Consider the following 16,410-nt stretch of genomic DNA (forward strand, 5'->3'; position numbering starts at 1 on the left):
CGGAGCCGTCTTTTGTCCAGTGTCCATTCTGGGTCCGGAAACGGTACTTTTTTCAGCATTGACCACAGTAGAAGGTCTGCTGCTGTGAATTTTACACCTCTCCCGCTTAGCGGAGAGTGGGGTGTGGTAGAGGACATCTCCCCGAACGTGTGGGTATGTCCAGATAGTTGCCTCGCGGAGCCGTCTTTTGTCCAGTGTCCATTCTGGGTCCGGAAACGGTACTTTTTTCAGCATTGACCACAGTAGAAGGTCTGCTGCTGTGAATTTTACACCTCTCCCGCTTAGCGGAGAGTGGGGTGTGGTAGAGGACATCTCCCCGAACGCGTGGGTATGTCCAGATAGTTGCCTCGCGGAGGCCTCTTTGTCCAGTGTCCATTCTGGGTCCGGAAACGGTACTTTTTTCAGCATTGACCACAGTAGAAAGTCTGCTGCTGTGAATTTTACACCTCTCCCGCTTAGCGGAGAGTGGGGTGTGGTAGAGGACATCTCCCCGAACGTGTGGGTATGTCCAGATAGTTGCCTCGCGGAGCCGTCTTTTGTCCAGTGTCCATTCTGGGTCCGGAAACGGTACTTTTTTCAGCATTGACCACAGTAGAAGGTCTGCTGCTGTGAATTTTACACCTCTCCCGCTTAGCGGAGAGTGGGGTGTGGTAGAGGACATCTCCCCGAACATGTGGGTATGTCCAGATAGTTGCCTCGCTGAGCCGTCTTTTGTCCAGTGTCCATTCTGGGTCCGGAAACGGTACTTTTTTCAGCATTGACCACAGTAGAAGGTCTGCTGCTGTGAATTTTACACCTCTCCCGCTTAGCGGAGAGTGGGGTGTGGTAGAGGACATCTCCCCGAACGCGTGGGTATGTCCAGATAGTTGCCTCGCGGAGCCGTCTTTTGTCCAGTGTCCACTTTATAAAGTCCATGCACTCCAGTGAATAGCATTTATCCATTTAGATAACTTTATTATTATTATTATAATGATTTAATTACTTATTTTTACACAGAAACATAATGTGTGTCTTATAGCATCATATAGCATCATTTAAATGCTTCATTTGTAGTTTTAATGTGCAAATTAAACTTTTTTTCAATACTCTAGAGGGTACTCTTATTTTGAAGAGATCGTCCACCGGAAGCCTTAAATCTGTTCATTAGATCTGTTCACTAGACGCTGCCGTTTTGTTGTTTTCCAGAAGCAACAACAACAACATGCGTGCAGCAGCAGCTGTTCAAGTGGCTTTTAATTCTCTAACAATGCATCATCTTCACCTCCGTCTCAATACTTGATTTGGGCTCAACAACAAACACAGGGAAAATGCCTCGAATGAATAAATCAGTCATACTCGGTTTGCTAGTGGCTACCAGTACCGTGTTTCTACTCTTCCAGTTGTACTACTACAGACAGTACTCATACAAGGTGAGACTGAGAGACAGTAGCATTCGTATATGTATTTTATCGGTTTTGACGTTTCAATTCAAAGGAGCATTATTGGCACGAGAAAACAGTTTAGAGTTTTTTTTCCAATTCTGACGAATCTCGTCGTCAGAATCGGAAAAAACTCTACGAGTGTCTAAATCTTGGGCTAGCCCTGGTCCAGCGATATAGCGAGTATAAAGCACTGGACCAAGGCTAGAGAAAACATACTTTTACATTGCTAAATAAAATGTGAAAGTGAAAATATATAATAACTTCAGAACAGTTGAAAATGGGGAAAGTATACATGTTGGAGGGGGAACAGCAAACAGCATTGTGTAAACAGAGCTATTCAGCTAATCTAGTCAGATTGTGTATAATTATGTTATACAGGGTATAATGGTATAACAAATAGCAGCAAAAAAATATATAGTCACTTTGGGACCAATAGCAGTAATTTTCAATACAATTTAAATAGCATACAAAAAATACTAATACTAAATAGGAAAAAAAAATCACACAATGATTTGGCTATCTAGTTACTGTTGTAACTCCAAGGACCCTCTAGGGCAGTAGTTCTCAAAGTGGGGTCCGGGGACCCCCAGGGGTCCATGAGGGAGTTCCATGGGTCCCCAGCTAAATTGTAGTTAACTCAGAGTGTACACTCAGAGTGTACACAGTGCGGGTCCATTTGGTTCCATTTGTAGACTCTTAGTTAAATTAACATTGATTTTACAATATAAAGTAGGGTACACATGGAAGTGTAACTGATTAATTGAAAATGGAGGACCCTGATCTGATGTAAACAAGTCTTAGGGCTTTTTCTGGTTTCATCCTCGTGGCAGTTTTTGTATTGACCTGTACCTTTTGTTTTTGTTTTAACTGTACCCATTCTACAAACTAAATAAAATGAGCATGTTCTTGTGTGAGAGAGCGCGAGCGCGAGCAAGTGCCACTTGCAGGCTTTTTGTTAAATGAGTTTCACCACACATCTAATATTAAAAGATTTCCCCCCAGCATTTCATACACTGTCCAGTCGGTGGCTAAAAATATAATGATCCCCAATCCCAGACCCATACTGTATTTCTTTCTTGTAGTATTTGCAGTAACGGTATAGAATGTGTAGTATTAGTAGCAGTTCTAGAAGTTGTACCGGTACTAGTACACCAACTATCTCTCTCCCCTCTCTCTCTCTCTCAGCCTGGTTCTCACTTCCTGGGTAGAACAGGACACCTGTCCTCCAATGATGTGGCGTGGGTAAGTTAAGAGTTAACTTGTCTCATGGAGCAAGACAACTATTCCACAATCTCTGAATCCTACAGTATACAGAGTCTGGAACTACACCTCGCGAAAGGAAGCCGTCATCTTCTCGTCATTTCCATTCATGGAAATAATATTTTAAAACATTTTAGCATTTTATTTTTGAAACTAGAAAAAGTGCCCTTCTGGGCACAGGTCTCCACCAGGATAGGAATGTAGGACATTGCAGCTTGCCTTCATCTGGTGGTTGGATAAAAGGGCAACAAAAGAAAATGAACTTTGGAAGCCAATCTTAACCAATCAGGATGGAGTCTGAGAAATCTGAAAGACCGGTTTCATTGAATGGCTCTAGAGAGACTGTGTACCAATTTGCGTGATGTTTGGACAAAATCTGTAGGTGTACTGTGCAAAAACTTGTTTTGCACAAAGCGGCCTCCTGGTGGCGCTATAACAGGCCGTTCTGGAAAGTTTGGGGCAGAGGTTCATCGTTGGCATCCAGGGAGTGTGTGTGCAAAATTTGGCATCGACCGGGTTAACGGTGGCCGAGATTAGCTGCTCACGGACACACACACACACGGACGGACGGACGGAGTGCAAAACATACTCTCTGGAGACATACTGGAGACAATAAGGAAATGATAAGCTGCAAGCTATATTCGCTTTGATTGTTGATAGATTGTCTATTTTCAAATGGCCTGCATATAGGGTTGAAGTGGTTAATGTATGTTTTGTAATAATAATCAAAATCTACAAAGTAACTAGTAACTAAAGTTTTCTAATTGTAGTGGAGAAAAAGTTAGTGTTTCTTGCTCAAATGTGAATCCATGAAAATATGTCTTTGTTCTGTAGTGGCTGAACATAGCCTGGCTCCAGCCCTGAATCGCTACAACAAAATGAAAATTCAAACTGAGTGTCAGGCTAGGCTGAACATATACTACATTCAAAATGTGGCACCTGGAGCCAAAAAAAAAGTGCTTGACCTTACACCTCTTAAAGTCTCTCTCTTAGTAGCTAAAACATAAGAGTCACTAAAATGAATTGGACAGTCAATTTCTTGGTCAAATTTAGAAATGAGATCACATAGGTGTCTGAATCTATATCTAAATTTGATTAATCATGCAGCACTAGTTAGTAAGTAAGTACATTGTATTTATATAGCACCTTTCACAGAGAGGACTCACAAAGTGCTTTACATGATGCAATAAAATACACTAGTAAAAGTATAATTTGCTGAGATGTATTGGAGTAGAAGTATAAAGTAGACTACTGAAAACTGGAAATACCGGTAAAAAAAGAAAAGGAAAAAAAAGAAAGTATGTGAGTAAATGTTTACTTTACAGAAGTGGTTTTCAACCAGTGGTCTGGGGACCACCAGTGGTCCTTGTGGGGGTTCCAGGTGGTCCCCAGCTAGATGATGGAGAGTTGGTAACCAAATGGACCATTATTAGATCTTTAGATCTCTCTTGAGAGCGTAAAACGCTCTCAAGGGTTTAATTATTGTTAAACATCTGCATTAATTAATTTACAAGACGTCTACACATTTAGAGAATGTAAATAGTTATTTAGATTTAGCCTGTTACCAACATCAATACAGCACAGAATTGTGGACAAAATCTCATCCAATGATAACAACATTCTTTAGTTTTGGGTCAGTAAGGCTAAATGTCATCAAATGGTGGTCTGTGTGGCTCAAATGCAGGAAAGAAATCACACCCGTGTGAACTGAGTGGTGCAATTCCCCTCTCCCCCTCCTCTCTCTCTCTCTCTCTCTCTCTCTCTCTCTCTTATTAGCAGGCAACAGTGCTGCACTGTCTCTCTCTGTTTATGGCACAACAGCGCCCCTACTGGTACTAATAGTCATACTCGTGCTCACAGTCACATTGGTGCATGGGTAGGTGGGTGGGTTAACGTCACATAGATAGGTGGACACGGACATTGCTGTTCCTTGGAGTGGTTGCACCACTCAAAAATGGGCCTTGATATGAAAAAAGGCTGAAAACCACTGCTTTTACTACACCACTGAGGATGACAATGATAATACATCTCTTCATCAGAACACGGTGAAGAAGTTCCTCAGCCTGGCGCAGCACTTCAACCTGCCAGTGTTCCTGGCGGACGTGGCCAGCCTGGCGCTGCTCTCCCAAGACGAGCCGCCGCCGCAGGAGGGCCGGCGGAGCAGCGAGCCCCACTGCACGTTCCTGTGCACCGGGCGGCCCATCACCTCGTTCGCCCTGCTGGCCAACCTCTGGAAGTACGACGTAAGTACAGTACAGTAGGCCAGTGGTTCTCAACCTCTTCAGGCTGCGACCCCCCCCCCCCCAAATAATCATATTTTGAACTGGGGACCCCCTAAAATAATCATATTTGTCTCCACCAGGCCGAAGGCATGTGGGGAGAGTATGTTTTGCACTCCGTCCGTCCGCGTGTGTGTCCGTGAACAGCTAATCTCGGCCACCGTTAACCCGGTCGATGCCATATTTTGCACACACACTCCCTGGATGCCAACCATGAACCTCTGCCCCAAACTTTCCAGAACGGCCTGTTATAGCGCCACCAGGAGGCCGCTTTGTGCAAAACAAGTTTTTCGATGCCATATTTTGCACACACACTCCCTGGATGCCAACCATGAACCTCTGCCCCAAACTTTCCAGAACGGCCTGTTATAGCGCCACCAGGAGGCCGCTTTGTGCAAAACAAGTTTTTGCACAGTACACCTACAGATTTTGTCCAAACATCACGCAAATTGGTACACAGTCTCTCTAGAGCCATTCAACGAAACGGGTCTTTCAGATTTATCAGACTCCATCCTGATTGGTTAAGATTGGCTTCCAAAGTTCACAGGAGTGCTCAGTTTCAAACAAAATGCTGCAAATCATGAACACATCGCGTGATTTCCGTGAAATTGTGCACCCACATTCCCACTAGGCCGAGGACGAAATGCCACATGAACAATTTCAACTCAGCCTCAAGGTGGCGCTATAACTGGCCGAAAAGTGTTTTTACCTCTAACTGCACGGATCTGTGGATAACCTGGTGGAGACCTGTGCCCGGAAGGGCACTTTTTCTAGTTTGAACTGGGGACCCCCCAAAATAATGATATATGAACAGGAGACCCCCCCCCCTCCACCACTCTGACAAGCATTTGAAGCAAGTTGAAGCATCACATCTAAAAGCTTGCAATGCCTTGTGTTGCGAGACGCGGTGAGCTTCCGATCAGCTATTTTCAAAATGTTCTTTATTTTTTTTATTTGACAATTTGGCCAGTGTTTGACTAGTTTGTATAATATAGCCTGTTAACCTTTTGATGAAGTAATGGTTTTTCATCATTGAATTTCTATGGTTTCACTGTTGCACAGCCCAACACACATACACAGACACACACAGGCCAGCGAGGAGGGCCAGTACAGCACAGCACAAGTACAGTACAGCACAAGTACAGTACAGCACCACTCACTTCAGACGGGTCAAATTCTTTACTAACATAGAGTACAATACTTTTCATTCGTTTAGCCATCTCTGCTAGCGCTGGCGGAGGAGAGAGGCTTCGATGTGCTCGAGGTGCGAGGTGAAGACCCACGATTGGCCAGCATGGACGACCTCTCAGCCAACCAGATTCCACTGCACTTCCTGTTTCGCCACCGTGGCTATGTTGTCCAGGTACGCTAATCTCGGTTAGTTTGTAGGCTGAATTCTGATTAGGTTACAGGAAAAGTCCACAAGATTTAATCCATTTAATATCTTCTTTTTTTTTAATGATTTAATTCTTGACAGTATATGCAATGTGGCCCTCTGGAGTGACTGTGGAAATGTAGTGGCCATTGTCAAAGTTGTCCACCCCTACACTAGGTGACACTGCTGTATGAGCGAAGTGGGAACTACCTCTGGCACGGTGCGCTGCGGCTCAAGGCGTCCGCCGACCGAACGTTTGCCCCATTCAGGATGCTGGACTACGGGCGCCACGCCGGGGCATACGACAGGTCAGTTAGTGCAATGCTCCCAGGTTAACCCTTTAAGAATTCTTTTATACTTTAGTTATTGAAAAATAGCAGATCTGCTATTTTTGAAAAATCGTGAAAATGTGTGCAAATCTTTGAATACCGGTATACTGTATATTCTTAGTTGGTCTGATCGAGGGTAGCTACTGGGACGTAAGTCGGGACTTGATCACCCCAGGTGGGTCACCCGAGTGAGGGGTATGATGTCCGCAAGACCCGAAACCCCGATGACCTTGGGATACATCACTGAGGTTACGTCCCAGTTGCATCCATGCAATGTATTTTCGTTCAGAGGTATTCTATTTATAGTGACTCAGGAATAGACTATGTGACAACCAGGTATAGTCTGGTGCCCACCGGAGAGACGGGTGACAGCCGGAATGTAGACAGCACCCCGGGAGCAGTATGGGTTAGCGCCCCAGCCTGCATCCTCCGTGAGGCCTTTAGGAGGGCCATTCGAGCCGCAAGTGGAGCTTGCAGTACTACCATTGCCCAGGTGGAGCCTGCAGAACCATTGCGGCTCAAGAATCCACCACTCCTGAAGGAAGTGTCTGGTGCTGGGAGTCTGGTGCAACGCACAGGTCCTCGCTGTACTCCTGGTGAGAGCAGGAATGGACCTGGTAAGACGTAGGAGGGGCCCGGACAGGAGTCAACCCACAGAGCCTAGTCCCTCCACATACCAGAATTGTACCTCTCAGTCCCGGCATAGTAGTTCCGGACTGGTTCCAACGGATTGTGTGGCCCTGGTCTTTCCCTAGTGGGTCTGATCGAGGGTAGCTACTGGGACGTAAGTCGGGACTTGATCACCCCGGCTGGGTCACCCGAGTGAGGGGTATGATGTTCGCAAGACCCAAAACCCTGATGACCTTGGGATACATCACTGAGGATACGTCCCAGTTGCATCCATGCGATGTATTTTCGTTCTCACCGTGAAATATTTGCTCCTGGGAGGTCCCTGAAACAATATATTTTCAGATGGGGGTCGACGGCCATTTACATATAATTTCTGCTGGAGTCCTTGACATGAAATAGTTTGAGAACCACTGATATAGAAACATAGGTTTTTCAAAAACTGTCATGATTTTAGAAGACATTGGTAGAATTTGGTCTCGGGTCTAAATGGGTTAAATCAAAGTAATTGGTTGAAATAGGCTCTCCAGCCGTGCTGAAATGAGCATGACAGCACACCTAGCCGTTAATAGAAGATTTGATGTTATCAGTTGTGCCGATTGACAGTTTCATCAGAGCAGCAGCAAAATTGGCTTAGCAATGGAGCAATGTCTTAATAGCTGAATAGGATGGGGCAGGTCTACACTCCTGTATTTTAATATCAGTTATTATGGTGGTACTTGGAGAGCCAGATATTTTCTGTGGTGGAACTTGGTATAAAAAGGTTGGGTTAAATCATTTGGCTATGAATATCTAATTTATCTATGCGTTAACAATTGTATAAGGAATCTGAATAAGCGTGTGTATTATTTAGTGTTCTGACGTGTTATGTGTGTGTGTGTGTGTGTGTGTGTCTGCGCATGTGCCACTCAGACCGGCGCTGGTCTTGACCACATTGGACGGCCTCGATGTTCGAATTCCACGCAATGTCTCGCGCTTCCTGTCCGAGCGGCAAAGCGCGCGCTACGTCGAATGTCGACACAGGGAGGCGCGTGACTTCTACCGGGTGAGTATAATGTTAGTTAGGCTTCTGCAAGTTCTGCAGTAAGATTTTTGAGGGGCGCTAGCCCCGCCTATATACAGGTTTGAGGGTTTGTGTAAACGCAAACATTGAAGACAAAAGTGAGGATGCAAATTGTGATTGGCCAGGCCCAGAATGAGATGATGTATGATGACGTATGATGATAAGAGCCCCCCTCATAGCCTGTTTCCAAGATCACAGCGCACATCACATAGAGATGATCGCGACATGTGAGCTTGTAGGTTGTCTGTTTTCACACTGTTTATCCTATGATGAAGTGTCAATCAGGCATAAACTCAAAGTCGTACGATTTGTCACACACGTTACCGCAGTGAAATGTGTTCTCCACATCTGACCCATCTCTTGGAGCGGTGAGCTGCAGCCAAGGAGTGGTGAGCTGCAGCTGTGCTGCACTAGGGAATCATTTGAATAGTTGATTTGGCCCCCCAATCCAACCCATTGATGCTGAGTGCCAAGCAGGCAGGCATTGGATCCCATTTTTATAGTCTTTGGTATGACCCGGCCGGGGATCGAACATCGACCTCCCAGTTTCAGTGCAGACACTCTAACCACAAGGCCACTGATAAACTCAAAATACTCCCAAACAGTGGCTAAAGCATTTATCGCGCGCTGTATAGAGAGACTTAAATAGCCTGGGTACCGAGGCTGTGCTGTATGGTATGGTGACTGATGGTCTCAACCCATCTCGGACCGCCCTCTGGTGGTGAATGCCATTCACTTCAATAAATTGCATCAATACAGAATCTCCGTATGGGTTTCAGTGGAAATATGAGCAATGGTGTTGAAGCTCATACTGTCAGGCTTTCGAAATACCCTGGTATAGCGCCCAATCCAAGTATATGTAGCTCTATTCTTACTATCTTTATTAGGTGTGTATGTACGTCTGTCTATCTATGCTAACTCTCTGGCCATTCATTGTGTATGGAGCTCTATCCTTAACAGACATTGTTTACCGGTATGTATGTATGTAGCTCTATGCTACCTCCATCTCCATTGGAGAGGGAGATTGTCCTTATTTATGAAAGAAACAAATTTTTCCAGTGCAATCGATTTCGATGTGTTCAACAGCCTATGATACAAATCTCTCATTAAGGCCCTTTCCCAAATCCTTTTTTAACCCTACCCCTCAGCCCTTGCCCCTTCCCCTTGTCCCTACATAATGAGTGTCAAGGGGTAGGGAGATAAATCATCCCCCTAGGAATTGGAACGTCCCTAAATATTGAACGTCCCTTGTAGATATTGATATACAACCTGTTCTCAGAAAATAGCTGATCTGCAAGCTCACTACAGGCCAGTGGTCCCCAAACTTTGATGGCATTTCTGTCTCTAGGACCCCCAATTTATATTGTAAAATCAATGTTAATTAACTCTGAGAGTGTACAAACTATCATTTAGCCCATAACCCACTTTGGAAACTACTTTCCATTTGATTTAAGATGTAGAGATGGAACGTAAATATAACATTGCTGTGGTTATGATGAAATAAATATATTGTAATTTTGTCTCATGTTGGTAGCCCATGTATGTAATTCAGCTAGATATAGCTCATTCTGACACCTGCTCAACAGTTGTACCTGATTAATTGATTATTGTTTGTATAGCATGGGTACAGATATATATACAGGGTTAGAAAAAGGAAAAACAATTTACAGTATAGAAAGAAGGGGCTGTGGTCACTGTTCATTGTTTTTAATATCATTAAGAACAGAGTAATTTTCTATCAATGAAAATGCCATCGTGATTCATCTCCATCCAATGTATAGTCTGCACGGCAGCTTGCAATCTGTTCTGTAGCTGGTTTGCCTGGGGAAAAAAACAACACCATTGCTAATTAGTTATGTAAGTTTTGCAAGTTGTGGGGATTAGCTTAACATTGGTCATGATAAAACCATAGCTATCACTGCAGCGCGAGTAGCCAACGTTATGCAGTGACAGCGTTATGTAGGTACAGTAGGCTATTTCACGGCTTCTAAGAGCTCCAAAACTGCAGAATGTTGACATATCGTGGTCTGGGGGGTCTGACTGATGCCTGCTAATAATCTAGCTTGCATCCGTGTTGTATCACCGGCGCACCGGCGATAAATAAAAAAGAATAAAGCGCCGATGCGGCGCCAAATGAATGGGTAACGTTGTATGAATGCAACGCCGCCATATCGTTAGTTCACGTGAAGTAACGTTAACCTTTGCTAGAGATTGCGATATTTTTGGCGATGCAGATTGTTAATACATTCAAATAATATTGGTTATTATAATATTTTTCCATAATAAAGGACATAAAAGGCTTCTTACCTCGTCCGCCTTTCAGCCCTCAGTGATGTTGCTCCGTTTGAAGTCCCATCGAGATATCCCTTCAAACGAAGGGGATTCTACCCCTCACCCTCGGCCCTTCCCCTCCATCCAAAGACAATTGAGATAACCCTTCCCCCTCACGTGAACGCGCATAAGCAAGGGCAAGGGCTAAGGGCCAGGACGAAGGGGGGAATTGGGATTGGGCCTAAGTCTCAACTCATGTTCTCAACTCAACTGTTGGGTTTTATTCCTCCCTTCCTTTTCTCCCCTAGCTCTACCCAGACGATGGCGGGCAGGAAGCGATAGAGTTTCGCAGACGAGCAAAGTCGCTCCTCCACCTTTCCGCCAAGACTCTGAACGATCTTTCCATTCCCTTCTGGCTGAGCAGCGGTACTTGCCTGGGTGAGCTGGGCGTACTGCTAAAAGTATTGGACACACACACACACACACACACACACACACACACACACACACACATAGTTCTGGTTGAGTCATTGATTGTACTGCAACAATTACAACACGGTGATGTTACCAGGTACGATTTCTGCATGTCTGACGCATACAGAATCCATCGGAGGGTGCACCATATTTGAACTGTCTCATAATGCTTCATTGTGAACAGAAAGTCTGTTCATTATAAAAAATAAATGAAAAAATAATATACCAGAGATGATCGGCATTTTGTTTGACCATCTGCGAGATCTGTCATTGTGGCACTGCAACTGTGACCAAATGGGCCTTTATGGGTTAAATGTGTGAAGACATATTAAGAGGCATACCATCCGCTCTGACATATTGTCGGATCTATTATTAGGTATTATTATTAGACACATTAGTACACACCGTACAAGTGCTAGTGATGCTAACTGCTCCCTCCCTCTGCTCCACTCTCGTCCAATCAGGGTGGCTCCGGCAGTGTGACATCATCACGTGGAGCCGAGACGTGGACCTGGGCGTGTTCGCCCGTGACTACCGACCTGAGATCGTCACGGCGATGGCGCGCGCCGGCCTGCCGCTCAAGCACAAGTTTGGAAAGGTTTGCATGCCAACTCTGAGCATTTGAAAGGGACTCTGCATTGGTTTGCATGGCAGATTTAAAACTTTAAATCTCTCTCTCTCTCTCTCTCCCCCCGCCCATCAGGTAGGGGACAGTCTAGAGTTGTCCTTCCAGGGGCAGGAAGTCAAGTTGGACGTCTTCTTCTACTACGAGGACGGCGACATCATCTGGAACGGTGGAACTCAGGCCCGAACCGGCAGGAAGTTCAAGTAATAACACTAGTAATGCTCATGCATTCTTAGTCGCCACAACTGATTTCAGTCATTTGGATTCCATAAAAGTCTGCATGTCTTCTATGGAAGCATGTTCCACAGCAAAAACAGCCTATGTATAAGCTCACAACAAGTTTCGCGATTGGCTATTTTCGGTTATTAGTTATTTTAAGATTAAAGGGCATTTGAAGCGATCAAACTAGCAATAGAATGCATGTGTATGAATTTATACACATTCTGGTCTGCAGTGCATTGTCTGTTTAAATGCTTCCAAAGTGGGGCACCCACTGGCCTAGTGGTCAAGGCACATGCCACATATAGGCTCTGGCCTGCGTCGCATGAGTCATTTCGTTCTTTGCTGGGTGTCTCCCCGTCCCTTTTCCTGTCAATCTTCACTTGTATCTATAAGCCCAAAACAAATCTTTAAAAGAAATGCTTCCAAAGATAGGCCTTGTATGCACAGTGGTACTGTCTTCTCATTTTTTCTATCTTGTCTTCTCTCTCCTCTTCCCTGTCTCTCTCTCTACAGGTACGTCTTCCCTCACTTCTTGCTGTGCTGGACAGAGCTGCTGGACCTGCGGGTCCGAGTCCCGTGCGAGGCGCACACCGTCATGGAGGCCAACTATGGCCCCGGGTGGCAGTCTCCCGTGCACACATGGGACTGGAAGACGTCTCCCAGCAATGTGCGCGACAACGGGCGCTGGCCGCCCGCCGAATGGGACGAAGTTGTCCAGGTGTACTGAACTGCCCCATTGATTTGAATGGGAAGCCCGGACACCCATGCTAACAATGATCATATTGCCGTCAGTTTGAATAGGAAAGGAAACTTTTGATGCTAATTGTCTCTAGGGTTGGGATCCAGAACCGGAGGAACCAGCTCCAACATTGAGGAACCAGGAATCGGTTCCATCATGTTTGGGACCGTTCCTGGAACTGGGTTTTATCACACTGTCAGAGCTGGCATGTGGACTTCACGGCTGCTATACAATTGCAATACTGGTGGTTCTCAAACTTTTACATTTTAAAGCAGTGGTCTTTCAACCAGTGGTCCTTGAGGGGGTTCCAGGTGGTCCCCAGCTAAATGACAGAGTTGGTAACCAAATCAAATGGACCCTTATTAGATCTTTAACTCTGCTTAATGTAAATCGCTCTGGATTAAGAGTGTCTGCTAAATGCCTAAATTGTAAATTGAGAGCGTAAATTAAACCCAAGTAGTTACATTATTGTTAAACATCGGCACTACTTCATTTACAAGAACTGTACACAATTAGAGAAACCTTTAAAGGGGGGGGGGTGTAATCCTCCCTACTAGTGTGCTGACCATAAGAAGTTTCTCTATGTCCCCAGTTAACCCCTGGGGTCAAACAACCTTAGGTTTTGTTTTTAGCCAGCCTTCATCCAATCAGGATAGAGCGTGTCTATGTGCACATCTTGTTACCGGGGCGGACCAGGGGGTTTTCCAAATCACTGAATGCTCCTTTAAGTAGTCGGACTGTTAAAATACGAAAGGTTCCCAACCCTAATTGTCTTTGTTTTATATGGGGAGGGAGGAGGGACACTTAAACACTGGATGCTAATTAAAGAAAGGAAGCGAGTTTGAAGTTGTATAGGTATAAAATGGGTCAATGTGGTGCCAAGATTCAAGATTTATTTTTAAATTGTCACAATGTAGTTGTTCAAATTCCAGATCTGGAGAAGACCCATTGACATGCAACATTTAGTGTCATCTGACATTTTGGAACTGGAAAACGGAAGAATCCCAACAGAATTTTCCTCTTTCCATCAAGTCAGGAGCGATTTTAACATTAGCACTGATTTGAATGTGAGAGCTACTACAGTAATGGCCTTGACTGATAACTGGATTGTAAATACAACAAATACTGCAATATTTCTTTAACAATAGCAATGCTATAATTTATTTTATTTATTTGTTTGCATTTTTGTACATTGGCATGTTAGCATTTTAGCTGCTGTTAATGATGTGGTTTTGCAATAAAGCAACCTGTAAAAAAAGATCATGCTAAAGAGGTTCAATTCACTCATTGATCTTCCTTGTGGATAACGACTCCTCTAGCGATTAGGTCTGGGATTTCGACTGCCAGCCAGGGGCCAAGTCCGAGGGCCACCAGTTGGGCCAGTCCAAATTTGGGCACATTCCGGGCCCAGAGCGGTTTGAAGTGGTCCGTCAGGCAGATCTTGCCCCCTCTGTACATTTTGGCTGTTTTTCCGTCTAGTTCTGGGATGGCGATTTCGGGGGCCGTCGTGGGGTAGGTGACCGGTATCTCAAACTCCATGTCGAACTCATACCTGCGGAAAGCAAGGCAAGTTATTGATATTATAGCACATTTCAGATGCAAAGTTACCCAAAACAAACAATATTTGAATACATTACAATACAATACAAAATAAGAAGCGGCATGCGGCAAACAGTAATGTCTTCTGTTCAGATTTCATCTAAATGTGCAAGTGATATTCATTTGTTGAAGAACAGTGAAATAGTTCTATAGCCTATTTAGATGGCAATCATTGCTGTAAAGTGTTTGTTTAGAAACAGAGGCCTCTCCAGCTCTTTAGTAAACAGAAAATAACAGTGATGAAAATAAAAAATAAAGTAATATGTACCAGTATAGACCATTGTTACCAGATAACTATATACCGGTAATATACTATGCCACCAACCATGTGACATACATACTCAATGGTGTAAAGTACTGAGTAATGTACTCAAGCAAGCAAGCTTAAATTCAACTGAGGTATTTTTTACTTTCTTCAGTATCTACAATTTTCAATACTTTTCACTCCACTACAATTATTTACTTTGTAGATTTTCACTTTGTAGTTTGTAGCCCACATACTTTGGCCATTTGAAAATAGGAGACAATTGTGAGGTTGTAGAACGGGCGGCCATTTGAAAATTAGACATTTTTAACTTGTGTGGGCCATTCTGCACACTGAGTATGCGTGGTACTTTTAATAATAAACTAATAATAAACTTTATTTGTATAGCACTTTTCATACATAAATGCAGCTCAAAGTGCTTCACAGGGCAGGACACAAAAATAAAATACAATAAAACACAAGTAGTTAAAATGATAGAAAAATAGCAGAGAACAAAACCGAATATAAGAACATAAAAAAAATTAAAACACATACATTTTTTTTTAAATAAAAATAAAACTCAACTAAAAGCAAGGGTGAAGAGGTGAGTCTTGAGTTGAGATTTAAAAATGTCTACAGAGGGTGCATGTCTGAGCTCGAATGGAAGTTTATTCCAGGCTGTTGGGCCATAGAAGCAAAAAGCTGCCTCAACATACTTTTTTGTGCACATTATTTTAGGCACTTCAAGTAGGCCAGCATTGGAGGACCTGAGGGGGCGGCTAGGGACATATCTAGGTAGGCAGTCACGGAGGTACGGAGGTGCGAGACCATTGAGAGCTTTATAGACAAGTAACAGAATTTTAAAGTCAATCCTAAAAACAACCGGAAGCCAGTGCAGTGATGCCAAAACTGGAGTAATATGTTCTCTCATCTTAGTTCTAGTTAAAACTCTAGCTGCTGCATTTTGTATTAGTGTATTAAGTGTATTTTGATGCCAAACGATACTACACTTTTACTCAAGTACATTTTGAATACTGGACTTTTACTCGTAACAAGCCATTTCTACAATAGGGTATTGATACTTTGACTTAAAGTAAAACATGCGATGCGAGTACGTCTTCTTCCATCTCCGACACGTACTTGAGAAGGTCGTGGATGTACCAGCACTTTCCGAACCAGCGCGTCCCTTCCTTGTTGGACTCCAGCCGGAACCAGTCGTTGTCGGCCACCTTGTTGTTCTCAACGTACTTGATGAGGGACAGATACTCCTCCTTCAGCCTCTGCACCCACAGCTCTGCAAACTTGCACTGTCAGTGTTTCAGTAAGACAACATATTTCACACGTAACTAACAACATGATTGTGTAGTGTACATTAATAATAATTAATATTGTGACTGTAGTGTGTACTCGCTATTTGGTTCGTTTAAAATTCTGATGATGTAACGTGCGTGTTCCAATCACACACACACACACACACACACACACACACACACACACACACACACACACACACACACACACACACACACACACACACACACACACACACACACAGCTGCCAACCCTCATGCAGTGTAAAGCACACCCTTATGTGTGAAATATACCAAGTCTACACTAATAATTATACCTTTATCTCTGGGACCAGAGTTGGTCTTCAGCAGAGGAATCTCAGACACCACTTTCCGCGTGGCCTCGTCGGCTGCCATCCTTGTGTAGTAATTGGAATAGTATATTATATAACTAGTATATTAAGCAAAGGAAAATAAGAATGTGAGCGTTCACTTAAGTGTCTGTACAGTTTATCTAGTCCTGACGTGTGTTGCAGAAAGATTAACCCGGAAGCGCAACCCGGAAGCAGTAGTGACTGTTTTTATTTTTTCTT

The 16,410-nt window shown here is 44.0% G+C and overlaps 2 protein-coding genes and 1 long non-coding RNA gene across 3 annotated transcripts; 2 read left to right on the plus strand and 1 right to left on the minus strand.

Moving 5' to 3' along the window:
* Nucleotides 1-1,184: 1,184 nt before the first annotated feature.
* On the plus strand, nt 1,185-13,138 carry fktn (fukutin). Its single transcript, XM_083793160.1, has 10 exons — nt 1,185-1,409; nt 2,607-2,663; nt 4,721-4,924; nt 6,177-6,323; nt 6,513-6,643; nt 8,204-8,336; nt 10,934-11,063; nt 11,564-11,697; nt 11,803-11,927; nt 12,460-13,138. Exons 1-10 carry the CDS (start codon nt 1,308-1,310, stop codon nt 12,671-12,673), a joined length of 1,377 nt encoding a protein of 458 aa, XP_083649286.1. The 5' UTR covers nt 1,185-1,307; the 3' UTR covers nt 12,674-13,138.
* On the plus strand, nt 6,805-7,848 carry LOC310879379. The gene is made up of 3 exons (XR_014571001.1): nt 6,805-7,140; nt 7,188-7,215; nt 7,510-7,848. It is a non-coding gene; the product is annotated as an uncharacterized lncRNA (long non-coding RNA).
* Nucleotides 13,139-13,302: 164 nt separating the features above from the next.
* Nucleotides 13,303-16,357, minus strand: ufc1 (ubiquitin-fold modifier conjugating enzyme 1). The gene is made up of 3 exons (XM_083794004.1): nt 16,156-16,357; nt 15,669-15,822; nt 13,303-14,237 (listed from the first exon to the last, which is right to left on the minus strand). Exons 1-3 carry the CDS (start codon nt 16,232-16,234, stop codon nt 13,970-13,972), a joined length of 501 nt encoding a protein of 166 aa, XP_083650130.1. The 5' UTR covers nt 16,235-16,357; the 3' UTR covers nt 13,303-13,969.
* Nucleotides 16,358-16,410: the final 53 nt, after the last annotated feature.

This window comes from Protomyctophum parallelum (assembly GCF_964188405.1).
Source record: "Protomyctophum parallelum genome assembly, chromosome: 21".
Classification (NCBI taxonomy): Eukaryota; Metazoa; Chordata; class Actinopteri; order Myctophiformes; family Myctophidae; genus Protomyctophum; species Protomyctophum parallelum.

Coding starts and splice junctions, on each gene's coding strand:
- fktn (XM_083793160.1), top strand. CDS start 1,308: ATGCCTCGAATGAATAAATCAGTCATACTCGGTTTGCTAGTGGCTACC. Junction 6,324..6,512: donor ACCGTGGCTATGTTGTCCAG/GTACGCTAATCT, acceptor CCCCTACACTAG/GTGACACTGCTGTATGAGCG. Junction 6,644..8,203: donor CACGCCGGGGCATACGACAG/GTCAGTTAGTGC, acceptor TGTGCCACTCAG/ACCGGCGCTGGTCTTGACCA.
- ufc1 (XM_083794004.1), bottom strand. CDS start 16,234: ATGGCAGCCGACGAGGCCACGCGGAAAGTGGTGTCTGAGATTCCTCTG. Junction 15,823..16,155: donor CTCTGGTCCCAGAGATAAAG/GTATAATTATTA, acceptor GCAAGTTTGCAG/AGCTGTGGGTGCAGAGGCTG. Junction 14,238..15,668: donor TACATCCACGACCTTCTCAA/GTACGTGTCGGA, acceptor TGCTTTCCGCAG/GTATGAGTTCGACATGGAGT.